The sequence below is a fragment of the Charadrius vociferus genome, unplaced genomic scaffold, assembly GCF_000708025.1.
Source record: "Charadrius vociferus isolate BGI_N301 unplaced genomic scaffold, ASM70802v2 scaffold163, whole genome shotgun sequence".
NCBI classification, from domain to species: Eukaryota; Metazoa; Chordata; class Aves; order Charadriiformes; family Charadriidae; genus Charadrius; species Charadrius vociferus.
Genome location: NW_009648332.1, coordinates 17605711 through 17619317, shown reverse-complemented (window position 1 = coordinate 17619317; position 13607 = coordinate 17605711). Strand labels below are relative to the sequence as shown.

General features: G+C 34.9%; 1 protein-coding gene across 1 annotated transcript; it reads left to right on the top strand.

Moving 5' to 3' along the window:
* Window positions 1-2197: 2197 nt before the first annotated feature.
* On the top strand, window positions 2198-12414 carry DBT (dihydrolipoamide branched chain transacylase E2). Its single transcript, XM_009884912.1, has 11 exons — window positions 2198-2285; window positions 3914-4135; window positions 4308-4383; window positions 5286-5467; window positions 5841-5968; window positions 6746-6989; window positions 7780-7946; window positions 9486-9563; window positions 10477-10668; window positions 10823-10894; window positions 11768-12414. The coding sequence occupies exons 1-11, from the start codon at window positions 2198-2200 to the stop codon at window positions 11933-11935; spliced, it is 1617 nt and encodes a 538-aa protein (XP_009883214.1). The 3' UTR covers window positions 11936-12414.
* The last annotated feature ends 1193 nt before the right edge of the window (window positions 12415-13607 follow it).

Sequence of the window (13607 nt, the reverse complement as noted above, 5' to 3'; positions counted from 1 at the left end):
GTGTCCTCGCTCCCCAGGGCCCCCCACCATCCTTCCTCTGCCCCACGCTGCCGCCCCCTGAATGTCTTTCCCCGTTGCCCATCTTTGCTGAGGAAGAAACGTGTGCCTCCTGTACCAAGCCGCTGGCATCCTTCTCTTCTGCTGCTTCGTAGTCATCTGATTGGTGGCATTGCCTATACGTTACACTGCCATCGCCGCTCCTCCGCCCCTGCATCAGCTCCCTTTGCGTACCCTGTCTGCACGGAGACGGTGTAGAAAGGGGAAACCTATTTCTTTGAATCCAGGAGCCTTGGGATTTGTAAATTAAGTAGTCGAGATGCCTTACCATACTTAAAGAAGTGAATTGACTTGATTGCCTTTTAGGGCGTTTATAATCTTATAAGCATATACCATCATTAGGACTTACTTCATGCGTTCTTTTGCCTTCTTGCGTTAACAGTCTTACTGCTGTAGGGAAGAGTGTTAGTGTCCAGTTGTCGCTGCTGTCTTATGGAATGTCAGAAAAAGAAACATATATTTGTAAGATAATCCAAATGAAAGCAAAATTAAGCATCAGTTCTAGTTTCTATTATTATTTTTTTATCTTAATAATTAATTCATATTGTATTTTGAAAGCATAGTAGTAGGAATTTTTTCAGTGATACTTTTGTAATTGGCTACTTTTAGGCTACATATAAGTCATTTTACTAATTAAGAATGTTGAAAATAGCAACTTCTTTTCAGTTTTCTTTCTAACTAAACCATCTACTCTTAAATCCAGTGGGAGAGTCTGATAAGATGAAAATGCTCATCTTATCTATGTGCGTGCTGAACTATAGAATTGGCTATTTATAGTGTGTGTTTCCTCCAAGCACATTTTAAATTTTGCTAGAAACTAATTCTTCTTGTGACCATCTACTGTGAAACAGTGATAAAATCCAAGAAATAATATGGTTATTATAATATTAAAGAGCATTATTTTAATATTCTCAATGCTCTTGCAAACACTTTGGCTACTAAGAGGAAGAAGGACAAAGTAATGGTGGTTGTCCATGGGGATGTAAGTTGTGAAGAAGAAAAGAAAGGAGCCTGGGGGGGTTTGTGTTAAGTGGTAGGGAAATAACAGTTACCTGGATGCTAGGACTTGGTGCCAGTTATTTAGGTGAGAAACAGTGTCTGACTGAAACATGCGACCAAGGACATTGGATTTGTTTTGCATACATATTCTATATCTGCAGTATATAGTTACCTGTATACTAAACCAATGTAAGTAAATGTAAAATGACTCAATGGGACAGTAAGTCAAAAGAATTCAATAGAGGAGTATCCATTAATGTGAAGTCATTGCCTTTGAGTACAAACTATTCAATTTGACTTTGAAATTCAGTGTTCCTGCATCAGGTAGTTGGTTGCCTGCAGGCTGCATGAAAACATTTTGTTCCTCGACCAGCAGTAGCTTTAGGATCAGTGGTGATTTAGAAAGCCACAATGGGCTTCTTTTTAAGGAAACAACCAAAACGGAACTGAACAGTTCTCCCCCAAGTAGCATACAGCTCCCATACTATCTTGGTTCAAACCGCAAGTCTCAGTCAACCAGGTAACTGGCTGAGTGAGAGACTGGTGTGAGTCCTCAGTTTCTTCTCCCCACAGTAACTCCACACTCTGAAGACTTGCACAGGAAAGGTATTATCTTACTGTGGCATTATTGCCTTTAAATGGTCATATAGCGCAATAGTGGTGACATAAACATAACAGCTAGTACTGTGCTTATTGTTTTTTTATTACTATATTTCTCCAGACATCAAGATAAGTAGATGGGTGTGCTATGGATCTTAGAACTAATTTTATCTTTTATATGCTTTTGTTATTTTCTTATTTGGCATTGCACAGAAAATAGTATTATGGCAATTACATACTGAAATTAAAAAAGCACAACCTCCTTATTTAATGGATTTTAATTTTTCCCCTTGTTAGAAAGGAATACTGTTCTAGGAAGAGGTTGGGTACTGTATTATTGCTTTAACATAGTAGCACCCAAACTTTTTAGTAGAGAATGTGCAAAACTGCAAACCAAAAGTCTTCCATTTAAAAATAGTGCAGTAGTTTTGAATTATTCCTGCAAATACAATTTGAAACACCATTGAAACTCTTCTGTAACAAAACCAGTCTGTTTTTTTGGCAGTGACATTACTAATTCACTACCTGCATTGGTTACCAAATGTTAAAAACACATGGAAAGCATTATGAAACTTCACATTTAGAAATAGTTCAGAGATTTGATGTGCTCCTTGTGATCATCTTCACAGGTAAATATTGAATGTTTTCCGTGTAGGGTCATATAAAGAGAAAAGAGTTTTATTGTAAGTTTGGGACAGAAAGATATTGTTAGACAAAAAAATGTAACCGTGGACTCAAGTGGGAAGAAAAACAGAATTAAAAATAAGAGAAGATAAGCTTGTGAAGATGTACATTGTATGCCAGTTTTGTAATTGAATGAGAGTTTAAAATGTGTTCATAAAATAAGATTTGTCATAGCTTAAAATTACCATTCAACCTGATTTTTTTAACAGGGAAAATTGGAGGACTCATGAAAAGGATGAAAAGTTTGCTCGTTATAGGAATTAAAAAAATATTCATTTTAGATCAGTAGATATAATCTTAATAACAGGTAGCTGAAAAGTAACTCAATGTAACTTTGTTGTATCCTTTATGGTAGATTGTACTGTATAAATATTTGTTCCTAAAAGAAAGGTGATATTAAATATAACTTGCAGTGATAGATTAAAGAATACAAAAACTTGGTACATTGTCAGTTCAGACTTGTACAGTTTTCTGAATAATCTACTTTTTAAAAGTGTAATATAAAATAAAATCGTTGAACAGTTTGGGGGGTGGGGAGGGCAATCAGGAAGTTTCATATGCTCTGTAATTATTGAAAGGATTTTTAAAAAAGTAAGTTAAAATGAACTTTCCCATGCAGGTGTGCTGTTTTCTGGCTCCTCTAAGAAGATAATTTCTAAATTTTACAGTTTTGAGCTACTTGAGGTACATTGTAGCACCTGAATTTTTTTTTTCATATCTCTAAATTAATTAGAGATAGTATCTACAGATAAATTGTTATTTTTATTAATTTTACAGCACTCTAAGACAACATAACACCAGAATTACATTAGATTTAAGAAATCTTACTAAATAAGAAAGGGTCTGAACTAACTTCTGTTGAGATTAATGATAAAATGCCTGTTTATGTCAATGCAAGTGCTACTGGCTTTGCTTTTGACCAAAATCATGACTGATTACATGATGCTTTAAAGCATAAGGTTTTGTCTAAAGAACCTTTCAGAAAATTCCCTTGACCCTTTAAGTTGATTTCTGGATACTTATAACTGTAACCCTGAAAGAAAACCATCTCACACCCAGTTCTTAAAAAATGTCATTAAAGTTGATGTGAAATGATATTTACTTGAAGATGATTGCCTCCTCTATGTTAACAGAAATAAAAGGGCAACTGCCTGTGCCCTCTGGTGTGAATTTCTTTTCCAATTAGTACTTCTGATCAACCTTTGATTGGAATAAGAACTGAGAAAGAAAAATACGCTGATCTTTCCTGCAGTCTAGGGGACCCTTCCAGCATCCATTCTGGATAAGAACATTTCAAATGGCTGATGTAGTTGATATTATGTATGCTTTTTGTGTGCGTGTCCTGATTAAATTAATTGCTTAGAGAAACAATAGCAAGTATGAATCTCTTACCAGATCTTGTCATGATTTTTGTTAATTGGTTATGTTATTGTGGCTTTGATCTCCCCACGTGTTGTGTTAGTGAAAGAAGTTAAAGACCTGGCAAAGCTTGAGCTAATTTAATGGTTATTGTACATTCAGTATGTATTCGGTGTAATTGTGTTTCCGTAAGACCTTCTATTATATAAACTAGAATTAAACTATTTTAGCATTACTGTTGCATCAAGAATATTAAATGAGCTCTACATTCCTCAGTCCATTATATTAACACTTGAGACTTTTCTCCCCCAGGTTTGCATTCACCGTGTTAGATCGTGCAGCGGCATTCGCTTTATAAAATCAAAATATGTGTGCGTGTTTGACAAATCTGCCCTCAAGTATAGTCATCAACAGCGATTATTCAGAACATCTGCTGGTAATCTTTTTCATAATAAAATAATCTATTTTTATTTTGCTATTTTATGAGTGTTATGTTAGCGGTTTGTATATGATTGGTGTGTAGACTATTTTTAATGCATTCAGATTTTCTGTCTGATATCTTATATTCAGTAATAAACATGCTGTATTTCCTTATTGTCTGTTTTAAGTTTCATGTGGCCAAATCGTCCAATTTAAGCTTTCTGACATTGGAGAAGGGATTACGGAGGTGACTGTAAAAGAATGGTAAGCTCTACTTTCTTTGAAATATACTAAGAAATCATTAAGTAGTTTAACAGCTGTATTACCAATTATTTATCTGAGAATATGTTTTCTGGGTTACTAGTGAAGTTTTTCAAGTTTCATTTTCCACGTTTTAAACTCGTATATATACTGAGCTTCACATTTTGTTTATTTGCAGTCTGGTTTATTTGGGAGTGGAAAAGGTGGAAGGAATGGCGTGCCCTAACTGCACCTGTATGTAGGCTTTCCTTCAGTGATTAATGCTTTTAGAGTGCAGGATGTCTGTCTTTCATTATGCTTACTTAGGTTGAACTTTAGAAACAAACTACTAGTCTGGAGAATCCATATGATTTTATCCTTCCCTATTGACTTTAGTAAAAGATTTGAACAGTTAAATTGTTTGTAAAAAGCCAATGCTGAATTGATTAATCAAAATCAAAATGTACAGTGAATGAAGGCAGTGTGGAAATGCCTTGTTCTTTGTACAGATAGGCGAAAATACTTTTATTTGCGTAGAAGACAGTGTTTCTTTTCTGAAACTGTTGGTATACTGATCCTGGAAATTTGAAACTAAGAACTTCCTTAGGTTCGGACTAAGCGCGATTCTGGGCTCATTCTTATTTTTAGATGGTTTATAATCTGTCAAGAAAACTCTGCTTTACTAAAGTAATAGTAAAGATATATGTGTGAAGATATTCTAAATCATTGTGTTATTTCATACAATGAAAGGTTCTGGAACAGTCAGGCAAAAGGTATATAGCAAATCTATCCGTTGTATAGAATTTGTCTTCTTATCTGGAATGCGTTTTCATGTGGGGATGTACATAACGAACTAATCAAAAGAATACACAGCATAGATTTTTACACGTAATATGTTTTACGCTAGCCTGTATATTTTCTCTTAGGTATATAAAAGAAGGTGACAGCGTGTCTCAGTTTGATAGCATCTGTGAAGTACAAAGTGATAAAGCTTCCGTTACTATTACTAGTCGTTATGATGGCATCATTAGAAAACTCCATTACAACTTAGATGACATTGCTTATGTTGGAAAACCGTTAGTGGACATTGAAATCGATGCTTCAAAAGGTATTATAAGCCTTTTTTTTTTTGGTTTGCATATTTTATGTTGTTGTCATAAAGCCATCAGTGATAGACGAGTTTACTTTTTCCTCCTGAAAATCATAAAACTGAATTTCTTTTTCCCTTTAGAAAGTCAAGAAAATTAAGTAGGAAAAAAAAGCTGTGATATTCCATTAGGATTTAAAATCTAAAAAGCTAGATGTTTCTTCTTGAAAATTTAGCTTAAGCAGCAGCTGTTAGCATGTTATGTTCCCATCCACAGTAGCTCAAAGTAAATGTCTGAAAACTTCAGCTGTCATAGAATCACAGAACGGTTGAGGTTGGAATTTAACAAATGTTTATAATGTAGTAAAATTAATTTTTAAATTTTTCTTTACAGGTGTTGCCCCAGAAGAAGATGTTGTTGAAACACCTCCTATGTCTCATGAAGAGCACACTCACCAAGAGATAAAAGGTCACAAAACATTAGCAACCCCTGCAGTTCGTCGTCTGGCCATGGAGAACAATGTAAGTTTGCTGAATCAAGTCCTGCTGCATTGTATCCATCTTTTATGTAGCTGTTTGACTGACTAGGAGAACATTGATCTAGAGGACAGTGCAGTAAGAAATGACTTGCTTTCAAATACATTTCAAATACGTAAAAACTGTTGTAAAGGTGAAGATTTCTCTGTTTTCTAATTATTAGAGTACATAGGAAAATAAATACTGGGCTTCAAGTGCAGCTAGGATGCTTTAGGCTGGAGATTAAGAAAACCTTTTTAGAATAAAAAAAAGGCATCAGAATAGATTCCTGGGACAAAGGAAGGATGAGGGTAAAATGGAATATCAGCTTTAGCAAGCTGCTTCTGTTTTTCAGGTTTGTATTGGAGCAGAGGATGTACTAGATGATCTTTTAAGCACTTTTCTAATTCTTCTTTCCTGTGAATCTGTGAATATACCATTGGTTTTGAAAGCTTGTGGTGCATTTTTAGGAGAAAAATAATAAGTAGAGAAAATTAAGTGACAAATAGCTTTCATCGAATTAATATTTCACTATTGATCCTGTGAGACAATTAAGAGGTAAGCAGTATTCATAGCTCCTCCTTAAAGTATGCAGTTAGACACCTAGTGATCCTTCTGTGTGATTTGAAAAATGTCGAGCACCTAATAAATCATAAAAAGGGAAAGAAAACTGTAGGTATGTTAGATCAGTAACTGGAATAATTTTTAACCATAGCTCACAATACAGGATATTTTTATATCGCTGTAAAACAAAAGTGTCATAGCTTATTATGTACTTTTCAGATTAAATTGAGTGAAGTTGTTGGAACAGGGAAGGATAACAGAATTCTTAAAGAAGACATACTCAATTACTTGGCCAAACAAACAGGAGCTATTTTACCTCCGTCACCAAAGGCTGAAATTATTCCACCTTTGCCAAAATCAGAGACTGTGCCAGCTGCTCCAAAGGACAAAGCACGCAAAATTCCTGTACCTGTTTCCAGACCCATTGTGTTTTCAGGAAAAGATAAAACAGAACCTATAACAGGTAAATCATAAAATATAAAAACTTGAGACCACGTTCACAGTAGACTACTAGTAAATGTTACTCAGTGAACAGTTGATTCCTTTTGATGGGAGTGTGTTTCATGTTATTGTCATGCAAGTGAGCAATAGGAAAACATGCTCTGTAAGAAGGTGTTGCATGAAAATATTATTTTGTGAAATAATTGTTCATGTTTTGGTTGGATGGAGTTGGGCTGCAAGTTGTGCTTGCTCATTTTTAATCCGTGTTTCTTCAAATGTATGCTGAAACAGGTAGGGATTCTGAAACGCGCATTTGTCGCAGTGTGAATCATTATGCAATTAGTGGCAAAGTGCAGTGAACTTAAGGGTTTATCAGTGCTTAATAATAGTGTACTTCACCATTCACACTTCTTTTGGAGAAGAGTGCAACAAAAGACACTAAGGTAAGAAAAAGCACGTTAAAAGAGGAAGGTAAAAGGTTTTTGCTTGCCTTTCAAGCAATGTTTACTTGGAGAGGCTGGAAAGAGTAGTGCAGATTACTGTGTTGTGATTTCAAGTACATACATACATAGGAGAGAGATGCAGTAGTATAATCTGAGATACTAAAATCATAAAAACTGAGTTGCATGTGCTGAATAACTGTTGATCCTAAGGGGATTTTTACCCAGTCCTTTTTTTGTTGTGGTTGGGTTTTGTTTTGGTTTGGTTTTTAAGTTGTGTAATTTTTTTAATGGAAGCAAATAATTGAAATTTCACCATAACTTTCCAGAAGCTTGTTTTGTTGGTTTAAGAAGTCGGTGAATATTTTCCAGGTTTTCACAAGGCAATGGTAAAGACTATGAGTGCAGCCCTGAAGATACCCCATTTTGGTTATTGTGATGAGATTGATTTGACTCAGCTTGTTCAGTTGCGAGAAGAGCTGAAACCTCTAGCACAGATTCGTGGAGTTAAACTTTCCTTTATGCCTTTCTTCATAAAGGTGAGATGTGCAGCAGAGCACTGTATGGAGTACTTATGCAGATTTTGCCAAAATCTGATCAGTGATTGTTTTAAGTTTGGAGCACCTCTCTATCATCTGAATAACTAAAGGTCACAAGAAAAGTCTCAGCTTTTCTTGTTTATTGCACCACTTATGAATTTACTGTTGGAATTGTAGTTAGTGTTATTATATAACCCTAACTACAGTATTACATATAATGGAAAAATTTTGAAATAATAATGGTGAAAGATAGAGCAGGTAAAGCGTTATTCATTATGGGGGTAAGCATCACTGAGTGTTTGAATTGAGGTGCTGGGGAGGGTCCAGAGGAGGGCAACGAAGCTGGTGAAGGGTCTTGAGAATAAGTCTTATGAGGTAAGGCTGAGGCACTTGGGGTTGTTTAGTCTGAAGAAAAGGAGGCTGAGGGGAGACCTTATTGCTCTATACAGCTACCTGAAAGGAGGTTGTAGAGAGGTGGGCGTTGGTCTCTTCTCGCCAGTTACAACCAATAGCACAAGAGGAAATGGCATCAAGTTGCGCCAGGGGAGGTTTAGGTTAGACATTAGGAAAAACTTCTACACCGAAAGGGTTATCAAAGACTGGAACAGGCTGCCCAGGGAAGTGGTTGAATTGCCATCCTTGGATGTATTTAAAAGCTGTTAAGATACGGTGCTCAGGGATATGGTTTAGAAGTGGGCTGAGTAGAGTAAGATAACGGTTGGACTTGATGATCTTAAAGGTCTTTTCCAGCCATAACGATTCTATGATTACACAAAAGAAATTTTGGAAATTGTCAATATTTTTTATGAACTCCATTAAAATGAACCTCACATGAAATGCATCATCATTATTATAATACTTTTGTTGGTAATGAATCCATTGGGTGAATCGGTATGTCTCTTTTGTTATTCAGGTGAATGAGTATGTCTCTTCTGTTGTTCAGAAGACCAGGCACTTGCTCTCATTTAGTTGCCATGGTTCCATTTCCAACTGTTGGCATCAACGAAGGCTGATGCACTGCCTAAGCTATGCATTGAATGTATAGCTTAGTCTGAAACTTCTGGTAATGCTATTTCAATTAGAGTGCTAAGTAAGCACTCATTCTGCTCACTCTCTTTAGGGGGAATTAGTATTACTTCCTTGAAATAATTGTCATCTAAGTTGAGAGCTGAGAATGACATTGCTAATGAATCTCATAACTTTTGTCTTGGGATATTTGATTTTTGAATTGTGGGACAGAAATAACAAATGCAGATTCAGCTTCACTTATACTTGCGAAAGGGTTTATCACTTTTTATGTCTGTATGATGTATATTTGTGTTTTGTAAGTTGTCTTTTTCTTCTGCTATCCAAATAATGACAGAATATCAACAGGCAAGTTTAGGAGAGTTCAAGCCAAATTTGATTGCAGTGAGGAAATCCATACTGTTATTAATCTAAATTGTCTCCCACTGTTCCTTCCTTTCTATGCAGCTTTCTGGTTATAAAATATAAAAATCTACCTTTTTTTTTTTTTTTTTTTTAATTTCTGTTTAACAGGCAGCCTCTCTGGGATTATTGCAGTATCCCATTCTTAATGCTTCTTTGGATGAAAGCTGTCAAAATGTCACATATAAGGTTTGTAAACTACCAATACAAGTTGTGAGCAGAAAACCTAAACTAACAGCTAACAAGGGCTTTTCTGAATTTTAAGAACCCAAATTATGGCATTGTGCTGAAAAATAATTTGTGTGTCCAGATTCTGAGACTGTATTTGATTTATAGTTGATCTTATTTCAGTAGCTTTTTAGTCAGAGTCACTTTGTTTTTCAGGCTTGCCTCAAAAATGCATATTAATATAGTGATTTCCCATTTTTAATCTGAAGATGGGTGAAGCATTTAAAATGAGAACACTTAAAATCTAATACATTACATTTTTAGTAGTGGCACAGTGGTTCCGCTGTTCCAATGCTCAACCCTTATGTAATAAAGTCACATTTTATACTCAGTTTTGATAAACATTATTTAATGTTCATACAAGGTGCTGAATTGACACTTCTGTGCAGCAAGCGTCTATTTTCTTAAGTGATGTGTACATATTCCTTGCAGTACAAACTCCTTTTGTGCTGTTTTATCAATATTTCTCAGATGAATCCAGATACATTCCTTCTAGCAAATGAAGGGCAACTCAGTTTACTTTTTTTAATTTTAGTGTTCTCTTTAAAATCTGCTAGTCATGTTTCGTTACCCCTATAATCATCCTAAAGTGAAATACATTCAGCGTGAAATAGATTCCAGGATTTTGTATCCACTGGATGGATATGAAACTACCAAAATTAATTTGCATTTTGCAGATGTGGAAAGCTAATATTTAAACATTCACATCCCCTTCTCCTCTCAAAGTTGTCTAGAGGAGTTGCTTATTACAGACAACACTTTCTATGTTAAGAAAATATATAAAGAAGACATGATTTAAGTGTTTTTTTAATGTAAAATACATTTTATGTCGACTGCTCTCATTAATAAAACTGGTTAATGAAACTTGTTGCAGGCTTCGCACAACATTGGAGTTGCTATGGACACAGAGCAAGGTTTAATTGTCCCAAATGTGAAAAACGTTCAAGTCTGTAGTGTGTTTGAGATTGCTTCTGAATTAAATCGCCTACAGTCCTTGGGCTCTGCTGGCCAACTGGGAACAAATGACCTCACTGGGGGAACATTCACGCTTTCAAATATTGGCACAGTAAGTACAAGAAAAATGAGAACTGACATCTGAAAAATGAAAGTAAAGTTTAATATGCAATAAACAAAACCTGTAGCAATTAATGCAAGAAGCAATCTGCTTAAAAAAAATAAGATGATTTTTTAACTAAAGCTCACAGCTTTTTCTTTTCTAGATTGGTGGCACTTATGCCAAACCAGTGATACTACCTCCTGAAGTAGCCATTGGAGCACTTGGAAAGATACAGGTATATTAACTTTATCTCAGTGATGTGGGTGTTTAATTCTAGCTAACTAAGGTCATCTGTAATTATGTTTTGTGTTTCTTATATAAACATATTTCCTCTTTACATTACAGAAACTGCATAGCTTGTGATTGAAAAGTTTTGTGATGTTTTTAGATGACTGTGCAGACACCACATGCTTAAATAGAAGTCTCTTCTGCCAAAGGTTCAGATTTGTTTTCTAGAATCCTGTTATATTTCACTCACATCTATATTTAGCCTTCTAGTTACTAAGAAACAATGGAAATATATTTTTACAAGTTTTGCAACATCATGATAGCATTTTTGCTATTAATGAGAAAACTTTATAACAGCATTCTGATTTCATGAGCCAGATAGCTGAATCCACAGAGAACTCTGTACAGTGAAGACAGTTTCATGTTTTCTGGATTTCAGGCTTTAATTCTTTAATATAGGCATTTGAGATCAGTGCTGGAAATGAATCTAGTATTAATTTAAATACTTTTTCTGTGTTCTTCCTATGAGCCTTTTGGTTAGGGGATGCTTTAAGGAAACCATCACTTTGAGCACTAGCAGTGCAATGAACTATTCAGGAAGAAACTTGTGAGTCAACAAAGGTTTTCACAACGTCCATGATGGTGGAAACAGGAATGACTGTTTATTATGTAGGTTTGCAATATATTCTAATCCACAACACAAACAATAATGGGAAGGTCTTTGTTTTTTTGAATGGCACTACTGCTGTCTGTCTAATTTACCAAAATGTTTAAATGTAGATTAACAAATTAACAATAAAAAATACAGATTTATTATTTTTAAGATTTTTTATTTTTAAGTATTTAATATTTCTCTTTTTTTCCTTCCTCTGATTTTTAGGTTCTCCCTCGGTTTAATGGAAAAGGTGAAGTATTCAAAGCACAGATAATGAATGTGAGTTGGTCAGCTGATCACCGCATCATTGATGGAGCTACAATGGCCCGGTTTTCTAACTTGTGGAAATCTTACTTGGAGAACCCTGCTTCGATGCTGCTAGACCTTAAATAAAGGAAACCATGGCTAGAATATGCCTTTAAACTTTGTGGATTAGACTGAACAATTATAAAAGCTAGCTCTGCTAGCATGTGCCCTTTGCTACTCACATTAAATAATAATTTTACGTGGTTAAAAGTTCTCAAGAGCTGCTATCAGTCTATCAATTCATTGTTACTTCTTTTAATTAGTAGTGCTGTAATTTCTTCTACAGCAGACTGTCAAAATTAATAGGTCATGGTGTGACTTCTGAATATGGTGATGGAATGTCTTTATTTTGCCTTTTATAATACATACAGTTGTGAGGCTGGTGTGGCTGAATGACACTGATCTACATCTGCAGTATTTATAATCTGATTAACCTCTTTTTGAAGGGAAATACTCATAGTTCTTCCTTGTTGGACATGTAAATTTATTTTAACAAATAATATCCAAATTCCCAAAAGAAGTTATGCAAAAATCATATACAAATAAAATGCCTTTTATGCTTCTGCTGTAAGATGTCCAGAGAGCTTTTTGTTGTTTAACTGAGTAAACCTCTCAAGTCTTTTGCTAGTCTGCTTTTTTCTGGCAATTACTTGCACAGTTACTCTTTATAAAATTGTAAATGAAGAGGCCGTGTTTATTCAAATGCTTACTGATAACACTTATTGATAACTATCAGGGCCTTAATACTCTCTAGAATATCCTATACTTTTATAGGCTGGAAGTAGTTGCAGTCCTTAAATGCTTTCCAGTAATTTTTGTTTCTTATAGAAAGCATCTGTCTGTTAGAAAAAACAAACAAACAAACAACCCCCCCCCAAAAAAAAACAACGGGGAAAAAAGAGGATGTCATTTGGTGTTCTGTCATTAGGTAAGCCTAACAGTAAGCAGAACGTGTTCTAAAAGCTTGCGTTGTGTTATTGATGTTCAGATACTAGAATTTGACAGATTAATCAGATACAACAAAGAATTAACATTTAAAAAGTACTATGTGAGATAACGACTTTTTAAACTCAGACATGAGGCACGTAATGAATAGGTTCAAGTTAATGACTTCAGAACAGACAATAGTTATATGGCTTTAAGGTAAACTAAACAGATGATGAAGATTGCACTGGTTATTTAACAGAAGATACGAAGAAACCCATTGTATATAAATAGCTTCTAGAAACATAAGTTGCAAACAGACACAAGAAAAGACAGTTACGTGGCCTTAAAAATTAATTTGTGAGATACAAAATGGACATTTTCTCCTTTCTTTAGATATACCAAAAACTGCCTCTACAAGAGCATTCTCCAAAACTGTAGACCAAAGTTATCTATTGCATTTAGCTGTGAAGATGCAAGGCACAAGCTACCAGAGGTAAAATCTCTGCTATCCTTGATGCTGAGACTGAGCAAGAGGAAAGCTGGTAATGTATGGGAGGGAGCACGGGAGCATACATGTAAGGTGCTATTTATATTTCTATTGTGGTATAAGAGTCTCTTATATATAGGTCATTTCTTGCAAAGTTTGACTATATATCATGCTTATCACCTATTTTACTTTTATCAAATTTATTTATTCCTAATAAAAAAAAAAAAAGCCACAAAGAATTGTAGTAATACTGTTTTTATTTGTGAGTTTTATGCAGGCAATCTTGTACAGATGACTCAAACTTCTGTTTATTCTTATCTTAAAGAACTTACTGCACTCAGGACT

What these genes read in the sequence shown, in the direction of transcription:
- DBT (XM_009884912.1), top strand. Translation starts at nt 2,198, where the DNA reads ATGTTAAAAACACATGGAAAGCATTATGAAACTTCACATTTAGAAATA. An exon ending in GAGGTGACTGTAAAAGAATG is followed by an intron (nt 4,384 to 5,285) that starts GTAAGCTCTACT and finishes ATTTTCTCTTAG; the next exon opens with GTATATAAAAGAAGGTGACA. An exon ending in CGCTTTCAAATATTGGCACA is followed by an intron (nt 10,669 to 10,822) that starts GTAAGTACAAGA and finishes TTTCTTTTCTAG; the next exon opens with ATTGGTGGCACTTATGCCAA.